Source organism: Acartia tonsa, chromosome 15, assembly GCF_053477335.1.
Source record: "Acartia tonsa isolate MP-2025a chromosome 15, ASM5347733v1, whole genome shotgun sequence".
NCBI classification, from domain to species: Eukaryota; Metazoa; Arthropoda; class Copepoda; order Calanoida; family Acartiidae; genus Acartia; species Acartia tonsa.
Genome location: NC_137274.1, coordinates 1,928,108 through 1,945,043, shown reverse-complemented (window position 1 = coordinate 1,945,043; position 16,936 = coordinate 1,928,108). Strand labels below are relative to the sequence as shown.

At 35.9% G+C, this 16,936-nt stretch overlaps 3 protein-coding genes across 3 annotated transcripts in view; all 3 read right to left on the bottom strand.

The window, feature by feature from the left end:
* Nucleotides 1–169: 169 nt before the first annotated feature.
* Nucleotides 170–7,191, bottom strand: LOC145307549 (ran-binding protein 3-like). The gene is made up of 10 exons (XM_080150006.1): nt 7,118–7,191; nt 6,714–6,754; nt 5,372–5,509; nt 4,530–4,629; nt 3,508–3,628; nt 2,758–2,807; nt 2,092–2,154; nt 1,161–1,305; nt 377–799; nt 170–252 (listed from the first exon to the last, which is right to left on the bottom strand). The coding sequence occupies exons 1-9, from the start codon at nt 7,189–7,191 to the stop codon at nt 737–739; spliced, it is 795 nt and encodes a 264-aa protein (XP_080006132.1). The 3' UTR covers nt 170–252; nt 377–736.
* Nucleotides 7,192–8,117: 926 nt separating this feature from the next.
* Nucleotides 8,118–13,757, bottom strand: LOC145307548 (uncharacterized). Its single transcript, XM_080150005.1, has 7 exons — nt 13,569–13,757; nt 12,917–12,971; nt 11,851–12,012; nt 10,645–10,730; nt 9,296–9,354; nt 8,619–8,710; nt 8,118–8,307 (listed from the first exon to the last, which is right to left on the bottom strand). Exons 1-7 carry the CDS (start codon nt 13,669–13,671, stop codon nt 8,118–8,120), a joined length of 747 nt encoding a protein of 248 aa, XP_080006131.1. The 5' UTR covers nt 13,672–13,757.
* Nucleotides 13,758–15,607: 1,850 nt separating this feature from the next.
* Nucleotides 15,608–16,936, bottom strand: part of LOC145307644 (putative neutral sphingomyelinase) — a 44,868-nt gene continuing 43,539 nt past the window's right edge. Inside the window, exon 15 of the mRNA XM_080150126.1 lies at nt 15,608–16,522. Within this exon, the coding sequence (XP_080006252.1) occupies nt 16,444–16,522 (79 nt within the window). The 3' untranslated portion in view covers nt 15,608–16,443. The remainder of the gene's footprint in view (nt 16,523–16,936) is intronic.

Here is a 16,936-nt window from a genome sequence, read left to right as displayed (position 1 = left end):
AACCCCTAATTGTAATCTACAGGAAAGAGGCAATTTTGTGTATCATCTTTCGAGATGTACATCAATTTATCGGCCATTGATTTATCTCTTTAGATCCCTGATTACAGACGAACAGACAGACAAAGTTAATTATATGCAGAGTAGCTTTGCTACTATAAAGAACATGGGGAAAAACGAGAATTTTTTATTTTTTACAAATCTTGAAAGAACCAGAAAATAATATTTTTATCTCCAACTTATCCAGAGCTGGATCTTTAAATCATTTTAGTGGTGAGCCAGATCGGGGTGCGCCGAATTTGTGCCAATCGCAGCGCGGCATTTCATAAAATGCTGTGCTCTCATTGGTGGAAAGTTGGATCACCCGAATCTGACTCACCACTAAAATGATTTAAAGATCCAGCTCAGCTGTCAAAAATGATCAAAATGCATGATTTATCTAACATTATAATTTACATATAAAAGTACTTTTTCATTTACTGGCTGAGAGTTTTTTATTTTAGTGGGGGAGGGGGGGCAAAATAGATTTTCCTAAAAGTGCAAAATTACACTCCCCAAATGTTCATTAGTATGTATGCATGTCAAAATTATTTGGCGCGCTTTTTCACAATCAGCTGTTGAACAGGATGTACGTGTGTCAGAATTATTTGGCGCGCTTTTTCACAATCAGCTGTTTCTTGAGATGTATGCGTATCAGAATTATTTGGCGCGCTTTTTCACAATCAGCTGTTTTGAAAGTTCATTGATTATTAGGATGTACGAGTGTTTGTCTTTTGCTGCTAGGTTCACCAGAGTCATCTCTAAAAATAAAAGGATTCAACTTTTGTCAATTTATAGAAGATTAGCGTCTATGCCCCTAGTGATCTCTAGGGGCACTTTAGGGGAGGGATTAGGGGGGGGGGGTGGTCGGATACCGGATATCCGACTGATTTCTAATGCTGGATATCTAGTATCAGGTCAGATATCCGGCAAATTATACTTGCCTTTGCCCCTAGTAATCTCTAGGTGTACCTTAGGAAATTAATGAATGGGGATCATTTAGTTCGACCTTTTGTAGGTAGTTTAAAAAAAAAAAAAATTAGGGGGGGGGGGGTGTTAAAAAAATGGGTGGGGGGGGAGAATGCAAATGTAAATTAATTTTGACAAAAGTTATTCCTGTCCCTGTCATCTAGGGGGGCTTGTGGAGCTCCTGGCTCCCCCTCGGGGGGAGAATTGGGGCTCAGTTCAGTCTTGTCCTCCTCCCCCGGGCCCTGGGGGTTACAGTGCCCCTCCCCCTCCTCTTCTTTCCCATGCTTCAGCTGGTTCAATCTGAAATACATAAGGTACACATAATGGGGTAATATTGCAATTGTTTATCATCATTGAGGATGTATTGTTGCAATGAATCGTCCATTGTCTTATCGCTTGAGATTCCTGTAGAACCCGATTTTAAAACTTGTGTCCCCAGAAATTAGAATGCAGGGATCTTCAGTGATAAGACAATGGTTGATAAATTGACGTTTATTACTAATACTATGTACTATTACCGCAACTCCCCCCCCCCCCTTCCACCTTACCGCAACTACATCCCTCTTATCCTTACTGCTACGATTACAGACAGAATAATGCCTGTGGCACGGGTTAAGGTCGTGATTTAAATCTGAACAACAAAAATTTTTCCATTCTCAATTTAGGCGTTTTTATCTAATTGAAATATTAATTCCTAGCGATAAATAATAAAGTGTCAAAAATTACATAAATGTGCATTGATATATTTGTTTCTTAGTAAATAAACCTACTTATTCAATATATATAGGACATGGCTATAGAAAAATCAAAATAAAGAGCTAAACGGGTGATTGCACCCCTTTCTCTTTTTGTTGACAGATGCACTTGAATAAATTATTTTTCAGAATAAAATATCTGTATTTCCCATTTCAACGTCAGCTTATGTGTAAATTTGGTTTATGTGAGCTACGTTATTGAGTAGCATTATAAAGTTTTGATTGAGGCATTTATAAATGAAAGTGAAAGTGGGGAAGAGAATAAGGAAGGGGGTATAACCAGTAATAATGTTTTATTTTCTTGACTTTCAGTTAAACTCGACCGACTGACCTGCACTCCAGGGCATGGTGTAATGTCTCCCCCTCCTTCTGTGACAGAGAGATCAGAAAAATCCTGAACAAAAATATTGGATTGGTGGCAAAATGTTCCTGGGAACGATTATCTCAAAGTTCACCAAAAAAACATGAATGGCCAAACGGACATGACAATGAATCAAGCAAATGGTCAGTTGTCATACATGAAAAAGAGGACACAGGACAAAAGGAAATATTATTGATAGAAAACCTTCTGTAGATTACAATTAGAGGTTGAAACGTTTGGATACTCAACTTCATGAACCAACAAATCAAAAAGTCTCTAAAGTTGTTAAATCAACTAATAGGAATCATTATTATAAAACTTTGGGAACTAGAGTAAAAAAAGAGGTCCAATGAAATGTCCCCTCCCTCCCTGGTGGTACAGACTTGAACCCAGGTCACCTTCCTAATACAGGAAGGAAGGGGACATTGGGCGGTTTATTACACTAATCCCCAAAGTTTTATATTAACATATTATTATTCAATGGCTTAACAACTGAGTTTTGATTGGTTTGTTGGTTTAGCTGAGTGTCCAAATGTTTCAACCACAGAAGAGGTTATTTTGTTTATCATCGTTGTGGATGTACAACAATTTATCGACCATTGTCTTATCCCTTTAGATCTCTGGTAATTGACTTACTTGATAATATTCTCATCCCATGCGCTTATTCTTATATTCTTGTCGTTCACCTGAAGTAAGAAAATAAACTAGGGGCGGAAAGTGATCCTTGGAGTGCACCATAATATTATGTATCCTTAGGTTACCTCGTCAATTACCTCATATGGGCGGAGATGCTGTCCATGACATGAAACGCAATGGTCCAACAACCCAGGATAACTAAGGGAAACCAAATGTCTCCTTTTCTGTCCAAACATCCGGGGTATTAGGTTAAGTAACACTCATCAAACAACAAACCCTTTGATTGCACGACCTTTGTCTAAAAAGTCCTAACTGTGTATAGTAATGAGTTGCGCCTGTTTTGGGCCAAGGCATTCCCCTACTCTAACTATTTATGTCGCCCACCTGACGTAACAGCAGTAGGAACTATTTTACCGTCTTTAGTTATGACGCAGTGTTGGACCCGACTTCTAACCTATCACCTTCCCAACAACAAGCGGATGCAGGGTCAAACTATGGGTAGCAGGGTATTTTACAGTCCCTCCAAGTAAATGGGCTAAAATCATTGTTACTAGAGTTGGGCCGGATATCTGGCCATTTTCAATATCCAACAGGATACCGGATATTGAAACTATCCGATTACCAGATACACGGCTGATTTCTAATGCCAGATATCCGATAATTTGCCGGGTATGAAACGTTGGCCAGATATCTGACATAAGAAGTCAGCCGGATATTCGGTATCCGGCCCAACCATACTATCATTGTTACCTTTTCGCACACCATCTCTGGCCAGAGTTTGGTATTGAGAACAACTCGTTGTGTTCCATGTGTCCGCATCACAAGGCGAGAAAATACGTGGCCAGGCGTCGAGTTGGGCGAATCATTTAACCTGAATTTCATATTTACAAATAGCCTGTATGAAAACCATGGGGAAGCAGGGCACTACTTATACTTAATTTAAATAAAATCTATATGAAAACCATGGGGAAGCAGAGCACTACTTATACTTAATTTAAATATAGTCTGTATGAAAACCATGGGGAAGCAGGGCACTACTTATACTTAATTTAAATATAGTCTGTATGAAAACCATGGGTAAGCAGAGCACTACTAATACTTAATTTAAATATAGTCTGTATGAAAACCATGGGTAAGCAGAGCACTACTAATACTTAATGACAATTTTTCATAGGTCAGGATCATAAGGCTAGAAAATATGGGGCATAGCATAGAGTTTTGCATGTCTATTAACCATAAATAATATATAGGGCCTGTATGGAAACCATGGGTAAGCAGAGCATTATGTAATAAACAACACAAAATAGGCATCCATGTCAATGTTCAGTTTTTGATGGGACATGTAATGACCTTTCTTTAGACATTTCAACCAGGTTTCTAACACTATCAAAGCCAATTTTGCATAAAAAAATAAGACATATCACAAGTTACAGACAGAGCAATTAATGTTTGATTGTTCTGTTTTTTTTTTATGCTAAAATTGGCTAGAATTGGGTTAGAAACCAGGTTGAGGTGTCTATAGAAAGGTCTTTACATGTCCCATCAAAAAACCTAAAGATCACTAAGATTTCAAGTACCCAAGACGGTTTAAATCATGAGCATTTTTTTTTTTCGTGGACAGAGTTTGTATCGATGGAAACATCCTTCATAAAAGATAATTATTTAATGTTTAAAGTACCTAACATGTTTTGAAACTAAATGATAGAAAATAAGTATTCTTTAGAAGTATTATACAATATATATTTTTTATTTTAATGAATGTAGTTGTTTACCTTAGTACACCTCTACCTCTCTCCATCCAATTTCTGTTTGCGGAATCAAAAATAAAAAGTTTGACATTACACTTGAGTACATTGGATTCTTCTTCTTCTCCTAGATAGATAGATATAAAGATAGATAGATAAATAGATAGATGGATAGACAGACAGAAAAGATAGATAGACCGACAGATATATAGACAGACAGACAGACTGATAGATAAAAAGTTTGACATTACACTTGAGTACATTGGATTCTTCTTCTTCTCCTAGATAGATATAGATAGATAAACGGTCTGTCTATTTTTCTGTCTATCTATCTGTCTGTCTGTCTATCTGTCTGTCTATTTATCTGTCTATCTATTTTTCTGTCTGTCTATTTGTTTGTCTATTGGTCTGTCTGTCTATCTATATGTCTGTCTATCTATCTGTCTGTCTATCTATCTGTCTGTCTATCTATCTGTCTGTCTATCTATCTGTCTGTCTATCTATCTGTCTGACTATCTATCTGTCTTTCTATCTGTCTATTTGTTTGTCTATTGGTCTGTCTGTCTATCTGTCTGTCTATTGGTCTGTCTGTCTATCTGTCTGTCTGTCTATCTATCTATTTGTCTTTCTATCTATCCGTCTCCCTGTCAATCTGTCTATCTATATGTCTATCTATCTATCTGTCTGTCTATTTGTCTGTCTATTGGTCTGTCTATCTATCTGTCTTTTTATCTATTTGTCTGCCTATCAATCTGTCTGTCTATCTATATATCTGTCTATCTATCTGTCTGTCTATCTGTCTAGTTTATTTATTTGTCTATCTGGAATCATGGATCTTCAGGGATAAGACAATGGAATATAAATATTACCTGTGACCACAGTCACTTGTTCATACTTCCTCTTGTTGCTGTTGGTCTGCTGGGTCAGTTCAGCCGCCGCCTCACTCAATGTTTTTCCGCCTTCGGCGCCGCCGCACTCAGCATCCGCCCCGGCAGGAGTTGCGGTAACTTAATTATTTAGTATTAATCATAGCTATTATCGCATTGTTTAATAGACAGCTTTCCGGAGATAGTGAAATGAAAATTAAAAGGATAAAGCTGCTGCCTAAATCAATGTTTTCCCCCTTCCCCGCCGCACTCATAGTTGAAGTAACTTAATCATTTTAGGATTTATGATTAGGAAGGGAGGGGATTCGGCTGTTTATTAAACTAGTCTCCAAAGTTTTATAATAACATTTTCTTATTCGTTGTCTCAACAACTCTGAGTACTTTCCTTAATTTTGATTGGTCAAATATTTGAACCACTAATTGTAATCTACAAAAAAGTAATTTTGTGCATCATCATTGGGGATATACATCAATTTATCAGCCATTGTCTTATCCCTTAAGATCCCTATTATCGCATCATATTAAAGACAGTTTTCTGCGGATAGTGAAATGAAAATCATAATGTTAATTCCAGTATATAGCACTAATGCTTTAATAATAAATATGTAAGATCTAGATACTATGGTTGGCAATCCAAATCCGGAATCTGCCCAATTTTTAGCCAATTTTGGAATCCGAATCCGGAATCCGTTTTTTAATAGCGGATTCGGATTCTTAATTGGTAGGCTAAAATTAGCGTCTTGAGTTTTTTCTTTCAACTCCCCCTTTTTGAAGGCAAAGATTATCATCAATATAATCATCATAATATCTTTCAAAATTTGGTTCGATTCTCGGCAGTGAATTATAGAGAACACCAAGAACATTAATTTTTAGGACATATGTAGCACTGAAATTTCTTAATTTAAAGAAGCCTTTTAAAATATTGCTAGAATCCAGAATCCGCCAAAAATAAGAATCAGGAATCCACCTTTTTTTTGACGGATTCATGTAAGAATCCGAATCCGGTCCAAAAATTTGACGGATTGCCATCCCTACTCGATATATACTTTCTAAACCAGGAAAACAGTGGAGGATTAATCCCGCCATAATATTGGTTGAAAAGAGAGACAGACATCCTGTTACTTCCCTATGGTTATGGATTTCAAACTGTTTTTTATCCGCTTGATTAGATCCGGTTCTAAGACATATTATCCTCGGAGAGCTGTCTATAATACGATGTCACTATCGAGACCGCCGTAAGATGCTTTTTTTCGAAACCGTTCCTTATCCGCTGGATTAGAACCGGTTTTCAGCAATACTATCCGCGGCTAGCTGTCTATAATACCTGATGAGAAGCCCAGATCTTTTGTTTCTTTGTCAGGAGTTCTACAAACAGAATGTCAGATTTTTAAAACAAAAAAAAACACGCAAACTTTTTATATTGTACTAGCGGCTACGTCCCTAGAGGCCTCTAGTGGCACTTTAAATGTTTTTTATTTCGTGTCTATGTTTTGTTCAAGTCTCTAGAATATTAAAAAATATTTCGATTTTTTTGTGATTTCTCTTAAGAGAGTGGTGGTACCCTCCCCCAAAATAGTTATAAACCTTCCCGGGACCTATGAGAAGCTACCCTGTAAAGGAGAATCATATCGGTTTAGTGGTTAGCAAGATCCTTCAGTACAGACAAACAAACATACTTTATTGGTGTTGACCGACAGACCGACGAACCAAGTAAATTATATACTTTACATAGGTATAGAATCCTTCAAAAAATTCTTGTCGTCTATTTTAAATAACAGCTGAGCAATTAAATATTTCTCCATTTCGAATTTTAGATTAGTATCATTAAAAAATATTTCAGTCCAGGGATAAGACAATGGCCGATAAATCGATGTACACCCCCGGTTAGGATAAACAAAATTAAACCTTAATTGAAAACTAAAATGGTTTACCCTTTAGTTTTTCAATTAATCAATTTATCCCATAGTATTACAGACAGCTTTCCGCGGATATTAAAATAAAATCTTAAGAGATTATAACCAGTTATGTTAGACCCAAGGGGCCGAAGGGTCGGGATATCTGATATCAATATCTACTTTAATATTCGTTGTAAATTGGCTATAATACTGTGCTATACATGATTGTTCATTGTGGCTAATCCAGTGGATTTTAATCGGTTTTAAAGCCATACTGGAACCATTATTAATTACAGAGAGAGAGGGAGAGAGGGTACAATGAGCTGTTTATTACACAAGTCCCCAAAGTCCTATAATAATGTTTTCTTGTTCGTTGGCTTGAGGACTTTTAAAAGAATTTTGATTGGTTGGTTGTTAATTAAACTGAATGTTAACCAATAATTGTTATCTACAGAAGGGGTAATTTTTTGTATCATCAGTGGGGTTGTGCATCAATTTATCAGCCATTGTCTTATTCTTTTAAATCTCTGAAACCAACCAGAAATACTTTAATTAAAGGGGTAGTTTCATGAAATGCATTTGAACTTAATTTAGTGAACCACATATTTTTTGCTAGTTAATGGTTTAAACTATATTTATTTATATGGCATCCTATATTTGAAAGAATTTAAATTTTCTACCACGTAGTTTTTAAAATATCAAAACTTGAAAATCGTCTTTTTGTGATATATGCAATTTAAAAAGACAATTTTCAAGTCCTGATATTTTAAAAACTACATGGTAGAAAATTTAAAAATTTTTAATTATATGCCATATAAATGCAATTTAACCAATTAACCAGGAAAAAATATGCAGTTCACTAAATTAAGTTCAAATGCATTTCGTGAAACTACCCCTTTTGATTGGTTGAAAAGTTTGACATTCCTTTGAGGTTCTTGTATTTGTTCTGTTGTTGTAGTTGTTGTGGGGGGGAGGAGAACTTTCTCTTTTAAATTCTCACCAAACACAGGTCCAGTTACTTTACTAAAGAAAACAAGTATCAATTACTATCTGTATGTCTGTCTATATGTCTGTCTATCTATCTGTCTGTCTAACTGTCTATATATCTGTCTGTCTATCTGTCTGTCAATCTGTCTGTCTGGATGTCTATTTGTCTGTCTGTCTGTCTACCTATCTGTCTACCTTTCTGTCTACCTATCTATCAGTCTATCTATATATCTGTCTGTCTATCTATCTGTCTACCTATCTACCTATCTATCTGTCTGTATCTGTAACATAATTATACAACTTTTCTAATAGAATAGGGGATAGGATTCCAATGGAACAAAGCATACCTTAGATTTTCCCCAAAGATTTGGGTCTTTTGCGCGGATGCCGCTGAATTATCTCCGCCCAGCTTTGATTGATTACTTGGTGACTTGGCGCCCTGCGGTATCAAGTTTATACATGCAATAAAGGAGAACTCCATAGGTATATATTTTTTTTTGTTGGGGGTAGGTGAATTTTTTTAGGGTTGGTATCCCTTGGTACGTAGGTGGTACACTACCCAAAAATAGTTGAAAACCTTCCCAGGAAATGAGAATCTACCCAGTAAAGGAAAACCATATCGGTTCAGCGGTTAGCAAGATCTTTCTGTACAAACAGACAGACAAACAAAAAGATAGACAGATATCCTGTTACATTATTATGAAGACTACCGCGCCCCAAGAATCTAGAGGATGTGTGTTTAAAATGGAAGAAAAGTAGCCTAAAACCCTCATGGCACCAGAGTTAAGCTACTCTAGTACTAGGAACTCAATTCCGAGGGGGAGGGTGTAACTACCCCCCCCTTACCAAAAAAATCTTAAAATCACCACAGGAAAAGTAGGTATATTCCATTAAGAGTGGAGCCTAATTGGTTCAGTGGTTACTGAGATCTTAAGCTTCAGAGGGAATGACGGACAGACAGACACCCATCCTGTTTCTTAAATTTAAAGATAGAAGGTTCAATATCCATTTGTATAAACTTTGCCTTTTCTGAGTTAGCAGGAGGAGCAGATACTTCTTTACAGATATTATTTTCATTCTCCTAATCATCATCATATACATTAAATTTAAAATGTCCTAGTAGACAACCTTGTGACACTCCAAATAGAATGGATGTAGAATAGGTATTCCTGGATTATATAACGGGAGACAAATTGTTATAAATTTAGGTTGCAATTATCCCACCGCATTTTATTGGTCGGGTCGTTTATCCAGTAGAAGGAATGGAGATCGTTATTTAAGCCCGATACAGGGTTCATTTTATAACTAAACATGAAAATCTGGTGTAAGATCCAAGTAATAATACATCCATTGATTTAATCAATCATTGCAGAGCATGCTAACAGACCGAGGCAACCCCCCCCGCCACACACTCTTAAAGCTTAAATCTGCCTCCCACCCCCTACTAATTTTCGAAAAATTGGATCATGGAAAGAAAACAAAGTAGCAGGTTTCGTCATATTTTCACTGTAGCTTTATTTTTAGGTTAGGTAGGTAAATTATCATGATTGCCCTGCAGGGAGGGGGACTTTTAGTCAATATTTATTGTTTTGTTCAATAAGTTGGGTGTCCAAACGATTTGACCACTAATTTTAATCAGCAGAAGCAGTAAATTCGTTGTGGATGAACATCAATTTATCGGTCATTGTCTTATTCCTTTAGCTCAATGTCTTTATATATAGTTTGTGGAGTGCATATTAGGTCCTATTATATATAGTTTGTGGAGTTCCCCAAGGTTGCATATTAGGTCCTATTATTTATCTAACAGTTACATCAATCCCGAGGTTCTGCATTGATTGGGGACTAGTGTAATAAACAGCTCATTATCCCTTAAGATTCCTTTAAATAAATGTGATTTACTTCAAGGATGGAACATCTTGGAACTCCCCCAATTATGATAAATAAAATTAACCCTGGTATAAACTACATTAAGTACCCAAAGTACACTAGAGTACCCAAAGTACACTAGAGTACCCAAAGTACACACTAAAATACCCAAAGTACACACTAGAGTAACCAAAGTACACTAGAGTACCCAAATTATTCTATAGTACCCAAAGTACACTAGAGTACCCAAATTATTCTATAGTACCCAAAGTACACTAGATTCCCAAAGTACACTAGAGTACCCAAATTATTCTGTAGTACCCAAAGTACACTAGAGTACCCAAAGTACACAAGAGTAATCAAAGTACACTAGAGTATCCATAGTACACACTAAAGTACCCAAAGTACACTAAAGTACCCAAAGTACACACTAAAGTACACACCAAAGTACCCAAGGTACACACTAAAGTACCCAAAGTACACAAAAGTTAATGCAATGATGTTCCTTGTGTTGTTGTGGAGCTGCGCTACTCTGATCAGATGTTGTACTCCCAGCCAAGGAATTAGACACAGGCTTTGTCAGGGGGGTGAAACTGAAACAAAATAATATCCATTAGCAACGAAAAAGAAAAGAGAGAAAGAAAGAGAAAGAATGAAAGAGAGAGAAAGAAAGAGAGAAAGAAAGAGAGAGAAAAAAAAGAGATAAAGAAAGAAAAGAAAGAGAGGGAAGGAAAAAGAGAGAAAGACAAAGAGAGAGAAAGGGAAAGAGAGGGAAAGGGAAAGAGAAAGACGGAGAAAAAGAGAGAGAAAGAGAACGAAAGAAAAAAAAGAAAGAAAAAGAGAGAAAGAAAGAAAGATAAAGAGAGAGAAAAAGAAAGATAAAGGCGGGAGATATATATTAAGTAAAAGTATTATCTAAAAATTGGAAGATTTTTTTTTATAGTTGGAACATTTTCTTCTTCATTTCAAATTAATTTTGGATAAAAGCATAATGTAAAGAAAAAACATATTTATTTCAGTAGTTCTTATAAGATATAAATAAATTTTGGAGGGGGTGGGTGTAGGTTTTTCTCTTGGGTAATTTGCCCCAAGAGGTATGGTGGTAAATTATAGCTTAAAACCATCCAAGGACAAGCGAAATAAATCAAATATTTTTTTAGTTTTTTTTGTGGGGAGGGGGAGCAGAAACAAAGGTCGTCAAAATCCTACTATGCAGTCCCCACCCAACAACAACAATTAAAAATCATGTATAGGTTTTGTAATTATTTTTAATTTCGTTGTTGGTCAGGGGATACATAGGTAGAAAAACAGGTAGTCATAGATAGATAGACACATAGACTAGATAGACAAACAAACAGACAGATAGATAGACATATAGATAGATAGACACGTAGATAGATAAACACATGGAAGGACACATAGACTAGATAGACAAACAAACAGACAGATAGATAGATATTTAGAAACATAGATAGATAGACATATAGATTGATAGATAAACACATGGAAGGACATATAAATAGACAGACAAACAAACAGACAGATATATAGATAGAAACATAGATAGACATATAGATAGTCAGATTTATAGATAGATAGACACATGGAAGGACATATAGATAGATAGACAAACAAACAGACAGATAGATAGATAGAAACATAGATAGATAGACATACACATAGATAGGACGGACAAAGTGAATAATAATGAACCTGAAAGTTGCAGGTTTAACTGTTGGGGGCGCAGTCTCTTTCTCCTCAGATTTGGTGGGGGATGATGACAAGGTTGGGGGTGCGGGCACAGGGGCTGATGCTGCAGGGGGGGTGCTCAACACCCCTCCACCACCTCCAGGAGATCCAAATAACACAGAATTACTAAAAAATAAGAAGAGGTAATTATGTGAATCATCATTGGGGATGTACATGACTTTACGGACAGACAAACATAAACTGGAAACTCAGAGGAATCTTCACTTCACAATTATAAAATTCCTAACGTCCAAACGTTTCAACCACTAATTTTTATCTACAATTCTGGTTTAGTGGGGGGGGGGGGGTAACAGGGATAAAAATCTAAAATTACACTAGTATCCATAGTTTTCTAAAGATAAAGAATGCCAAATAACAAAGAATTACTGAAAATAAGAAAATAAAAAATAGCCATTGGTCTGTAAAATTTACGTTGGTACCCAAAGTATTATAAACACAATGTCTTATTTAATGGCTTAAAAAACTTTGGGTACTAATAGTGTCCAAAATTTTCAACCAATAGGGGGGGGGGGGGTAAGGAATAACAAAGCCAAATAATAAGAAAACCAAAATTAGGTTATTTGAGTGTAAATTACCAGGAATCTAAAGGGATAAGACGATGGTCGATAAATTGATGTACATCCCCCATGATGATACACAAAATTGCCTCTTCTTAAGATTACAATTATAGGTTAAAACGTTTGGACACTTAAGTTAATGATCCACCTAATCAAAATTCCCCAAAGTTGTTAAGCCAACGAATTAGAAACTTTTATTATAAGACTTTGGGGACTAGTGTAATAAACAGCCCATTATGCCCCCTTCAGTAAATTACACAGGTGTCCAAAGTATTATAACCATGTTATCTTAATGGTTCGCTCAAAACTTTGGGTACTTTTATTAAAATTTCTACAGAAGGGGTAATTTAGTGTATTATCATTGGGGGTGTACATTAATTTATCAGCCATTGTCTTATCCCTTTAGATCCCTGCAAATAGCGCAGTGATAACAAAATATAAAATGTAAATACCTTGAAGGTGTGAATTTAGATTCTGCTAATAATCCAAGCTTGCTCTGTTTAAAACCTGCAACAAAATGTAACAAGGATGACAATATCCATAAAAGCGAAGCTCTGAAACGGTAGGACAAACGGACATTAACACTTGTAAAGTGTCAGAACTGAATAATCAGAATATAAATGTATAAAAGTCAAAACAAAATTGTAAGTAAATTTGTTGAAAAACTGCATAATACAGGATAATGTTCAAGGACATTCTTACATTTTTAGGATTTGATTATAGAGATAATTTGCTTGTACCTTGTTGTCCTAGGAATCAGTATTAAAAAATCAGATCAATCGGATTATTATATCACTTTAAAAAATTTGCTTTTAAAAAAGTTAAAAACCTTCGTTTTCTAAATCGTACCTAAATACCACAGGAATCACAATGCAAAGTTTGAAATCGATAGAACAATTCTAACATGCCTAAATTGACTAAAAGAGCTATCTTTTCCGGACGGAAGTACGTACGGACCGACCCTAATTAAAGAAAAGCTTAGCTTTTAAAAACAAGGATGACAACAAATAATCCATAAGTAGCGAAGCAAAGTATTATTTACTAGTGGCTTCACCCCCTAGTCTCTAGGGGTAACACACACACACCCAAACACACACGCTTTACCTGTAAACTTTGGCTTGGCCAGGACTGCAGGACCCTCGTCCTCTGTGCCCGGGGGCTTACCAAACTTGGAGGGGGCTAGGAAGAATCCTTTTCTTTCCGTCATAATACAAATTCACTTGTTACAGATGGGGCTATTATATTTTTCTATTAAAGTGTTGAAATCTGAAAATAGTCAAGCATAGGTTAACATCAAAGTAACAGGATGTTTGTGTGTGTGTAACAAAAGATATTGCGAATTGCCGAACCGTTATGGTTCTCATTTACAGGGTAGCTTCTCATGGGTCCTGGAAAGGTGTATAGCCACTTTAGGGGAGGATTCCTTCTAAGATAAATCGCCTCTAGAACAAAAAAAAATATAATATCTTATTTTAACTTTATTATACTTCTCTTAAAAGTGGGGGGGGGGGGGGTCGACTTGTGTTAAATGCGAAGCATCTCTATAATCAAGTCCTAAAAATGAAATGAAAGTATGTCCTAAAAACAGTACCTATCCTGTATTTTCTGCTTATTCAGTTTTGCCAGAGCTTCACTTTTATGGATGTTGTCATTCTAGTTTGTCTGATTTTAGCCAGGGGTAACAATTCTAACCACCAATTATACCAAAAAATAACAAAACCTTACTAAGTATCTGGTGGTATATTTTGTTTTTGTCATTTAAGTAACGAGGGGTGGGAAGGAAGAGGAGGAAAAGGGGAAGGGGTTGTGGGGAAATTTTCCTTTAGAGTTGTTTGTCAGAATATCATTCACTGGATTTTTACATTTTTTTCTATTAAAACACTTAACTTTACGGGGGGGGGGGGGGGTAATTTAAAGGCATACGAATTTAAAATCTTAAAAAGTGTCCAATAAACAAGAAACATATATTTTAAGGGGTTTAATGTCCACTTCAAAATACATTATTTTCATTTTTTTTTTAAATCTGAAAATAAATCATTTTTAGTAAGGAGAAAATATATAATAGGTATAAAAAATGTAAATTTTTAAACATAAATTTAGGTTTAAAAAATATTAATATAAAATATAAGCACAGAGTTAAAAATAAGCATAGGTATAATAATAATAATACTAGGGTTGGCCCGGATATCTGGCAAACGTTTGATATCCGGCCGGAAAACCGGATATCCGGCATTAGAAATCCGCCGGATATCTGGTAACCGGATAGTTTCAATAACAAGTACTCGGCCGGATATCCGGCCGGGTATCTAGCAAAACCGGATATCCGGCCCAACCCTAAATAATACATTAACATATTTTTTGTTTGTCCATTAAGATTTCGCTAACCACTGAACCGATTTAGCTCTTCTTTCTAAGAAAGTTTCATATAGGTATTAGGATGGGTTTAAGCTATGTTAATTCTAAATTTTAGTCTTTGCATTGGTTTATGCTATTTGACTATCCCCCTCCCCTCTCTTCGTAAAATTAAGAGAATATAGCCTTAAACCATCATTCCCCAACTATTTATACACCGTCCCTGAAAAGTACAACAAAACCGGATCAGTAAATTTTTGCTTTAGACAATTTTTTTTATAGCTTTAGACACAAAAAATATTGTTTTTTTTTTTTATAAAATATCCTAATAAAAAAGTGTTGGATTGGGCTGGATACCGGATATCCAGCTGGTCAACACTGGATACCCGGCAAAATACTGGATATCCGGCCGGATAACCGGAATTAGAGATCAGCTGGATATTCGGTATCCGGATAGTTTCAGTATCCAGTCGGATATTGAAAATGGCCGGATATCCGGCCCAACCCTAGCGGAGTCTAAATGCACTATTGGAAATTTAAAGTAGACCCCCGCCCACCTCCTCTAGGGTGTCAGGGTTGTGGCCGTCCCGCAGGGGTTAGGCGAAAAAAAAGGTATAGTTCCTTTCGTGACATCGCACCTTAAGGGGCGATTCTTCGTATTCTTCACAGTAGGTTTTCTCCTATTTCTAGCCACTGCGGGGGGCTCTTCCCCTGCGGGGCCAATTACCTAACCCAATATAACCTAACCTAACCTATAAAAAGCCATTTTAAAAATACGACAAATCGCCCCTTAATTTGCGATGTCACGAAAGGGACTATTCCCGAAAAAAATTCGATGAGTTAAATGCTAAAAATAATATGAGTTTGTAATTTTACTAAAAGGGGGAGGTAGGTTGTGCTAAAATTCCGTAAAGGTGTGAGTTTAAGTAGAACGGTAATATTCACTAAATATTTTTCACTAATATTTTTGTCTACCTATAGTTCTTTTCAATAAGAAATACACATATTTAGTGAATATTATCGTTCTACTACTGTTTTTAAGCCTTAAAACTCACACCTTTACGGAATATTAGCACAACCTACCTCCTATATCATAAGTACAATTAATTGTCATAAGTTGGAAGCCATGATAATTCAATAAAAGGATCGGTTGATGCATTAAGTTGACTGTTCAAACGTTTCGACCAATAATTGTAATCTACAGAAGGGGCAATGTATTGTGTGTTATTATTGGGGATGTACATTAGCCATTGTCTTATCCCTTTAGATCCTTGGAGAACACCTGAGTTTAACTAAAAGAAAAAAGGGATAGAGGGTGGGGGGGGGGGGGGTCATGAATGGTCCAGAGGCTTTTCATGTGAAATCACCTTTTATCAAATCGTCATGGCTTGAAAACCAAATAGTAAATTTATCTAACAAACAGTACTAGTGCATTACAGGTATATAAAGGGATAAGACAATGGACGATAAATTCATGAACATCCCCAACAACTGATTGAAATGTTTAGGCACTTAAACCAAATTTCAAGTACCCAAAGTTTACAAGCCAACGAATAGAAGAGCTTGGTAATAACTGTTTGGGTACCAGTGTAATTTACAGTCCAATGTCCCCCCCCCCCCCTGTGTTTTATATAGAACTGTATTTGGTAGAATGGACCATTTTATCCAGAGTAGCTGCAGCCGACATTAGCGCATTCTTTTCTCGTCTAAAACAAAAATGTATGAAAAAAATCTTCCAAAATATTTGTAAAAATCCTTTAAAGAACGTGTCCTAACTTTTGTGATTTTGTATTAACCCATTCGTGACGAGCTCTGTTCAAAGTTTTGATTCATTGGGCTTCAACAAAATAGATTTTTCAATAATTACTCAACAGAATTAAAATATTAATGTGTCAAATTAAAGACCATTATATTTGTTCAAAATGGCAATTTTCTTCTTTTTTTGTTGCTTTTTGGTACATGTACTCAACTTTAAACTGTTTTTAACCTATTTTTAAAACGTATATAAAAAATATACTATGACACCAGTAGAATGAGACTGCAGAGCCTAAATTTGAATTAAGTCCCCAATAAACTTTTTTGGGGGGATTTAAATATTAATTTTTACTGTTGCCGTGATC

What these genes read in the sequence shown, in the direction of transcription:
- LOC145307548 (XM_080150005.1), bottom strand. Translation starts at nt 13,671, where the DNA reads ATGACGGAAAGAAAAGGATTCTTCCTAGCCCCCTCCAAGTTTGGTAAG. An exon ending in TCTAAATTCACACCTTCAAG is followed by an intron (nt 12,013 to 12,916) that starts GTATTTACATTT and finishes CTTATTTTTTAG; the next exon opens with TAATTCTGTGTTATTTGGAT. An exon ending in CGCAGCTCCACAACAACACA is followed by an intron (nt 9,355 to 10,644) that starts AGGAACATCATT and finishes ATGATGATGATT; the next exon opens with AGGAGAATGAAAATAATATC.
- LOC145307549 (XM_080150006.1), bottom strand. Translation starts at nt 7,191, where the DNA reads ATGGAGAAATATTTAATTGCTCAGCTGTTATTTAAAATAGACGACAAG. An exon ending in AGAGGTAGAGGTGTACTAAG is followed by an intron (nt 3,629 to 4,529) that starts GTAAACAACTAC and finishes TATGAAATTCAG; the next exon opens with GTTAAATGATTCGCCCAACT. An exon ending in CACAAGCCCCCCTAGATGAC is followed by an intron (nt 800 to 1,160) that starts AGGGACAGGAAT and finishes CCTTTTATTTTT; the next exon opens with AGAGATGACTCTGGTGAACC.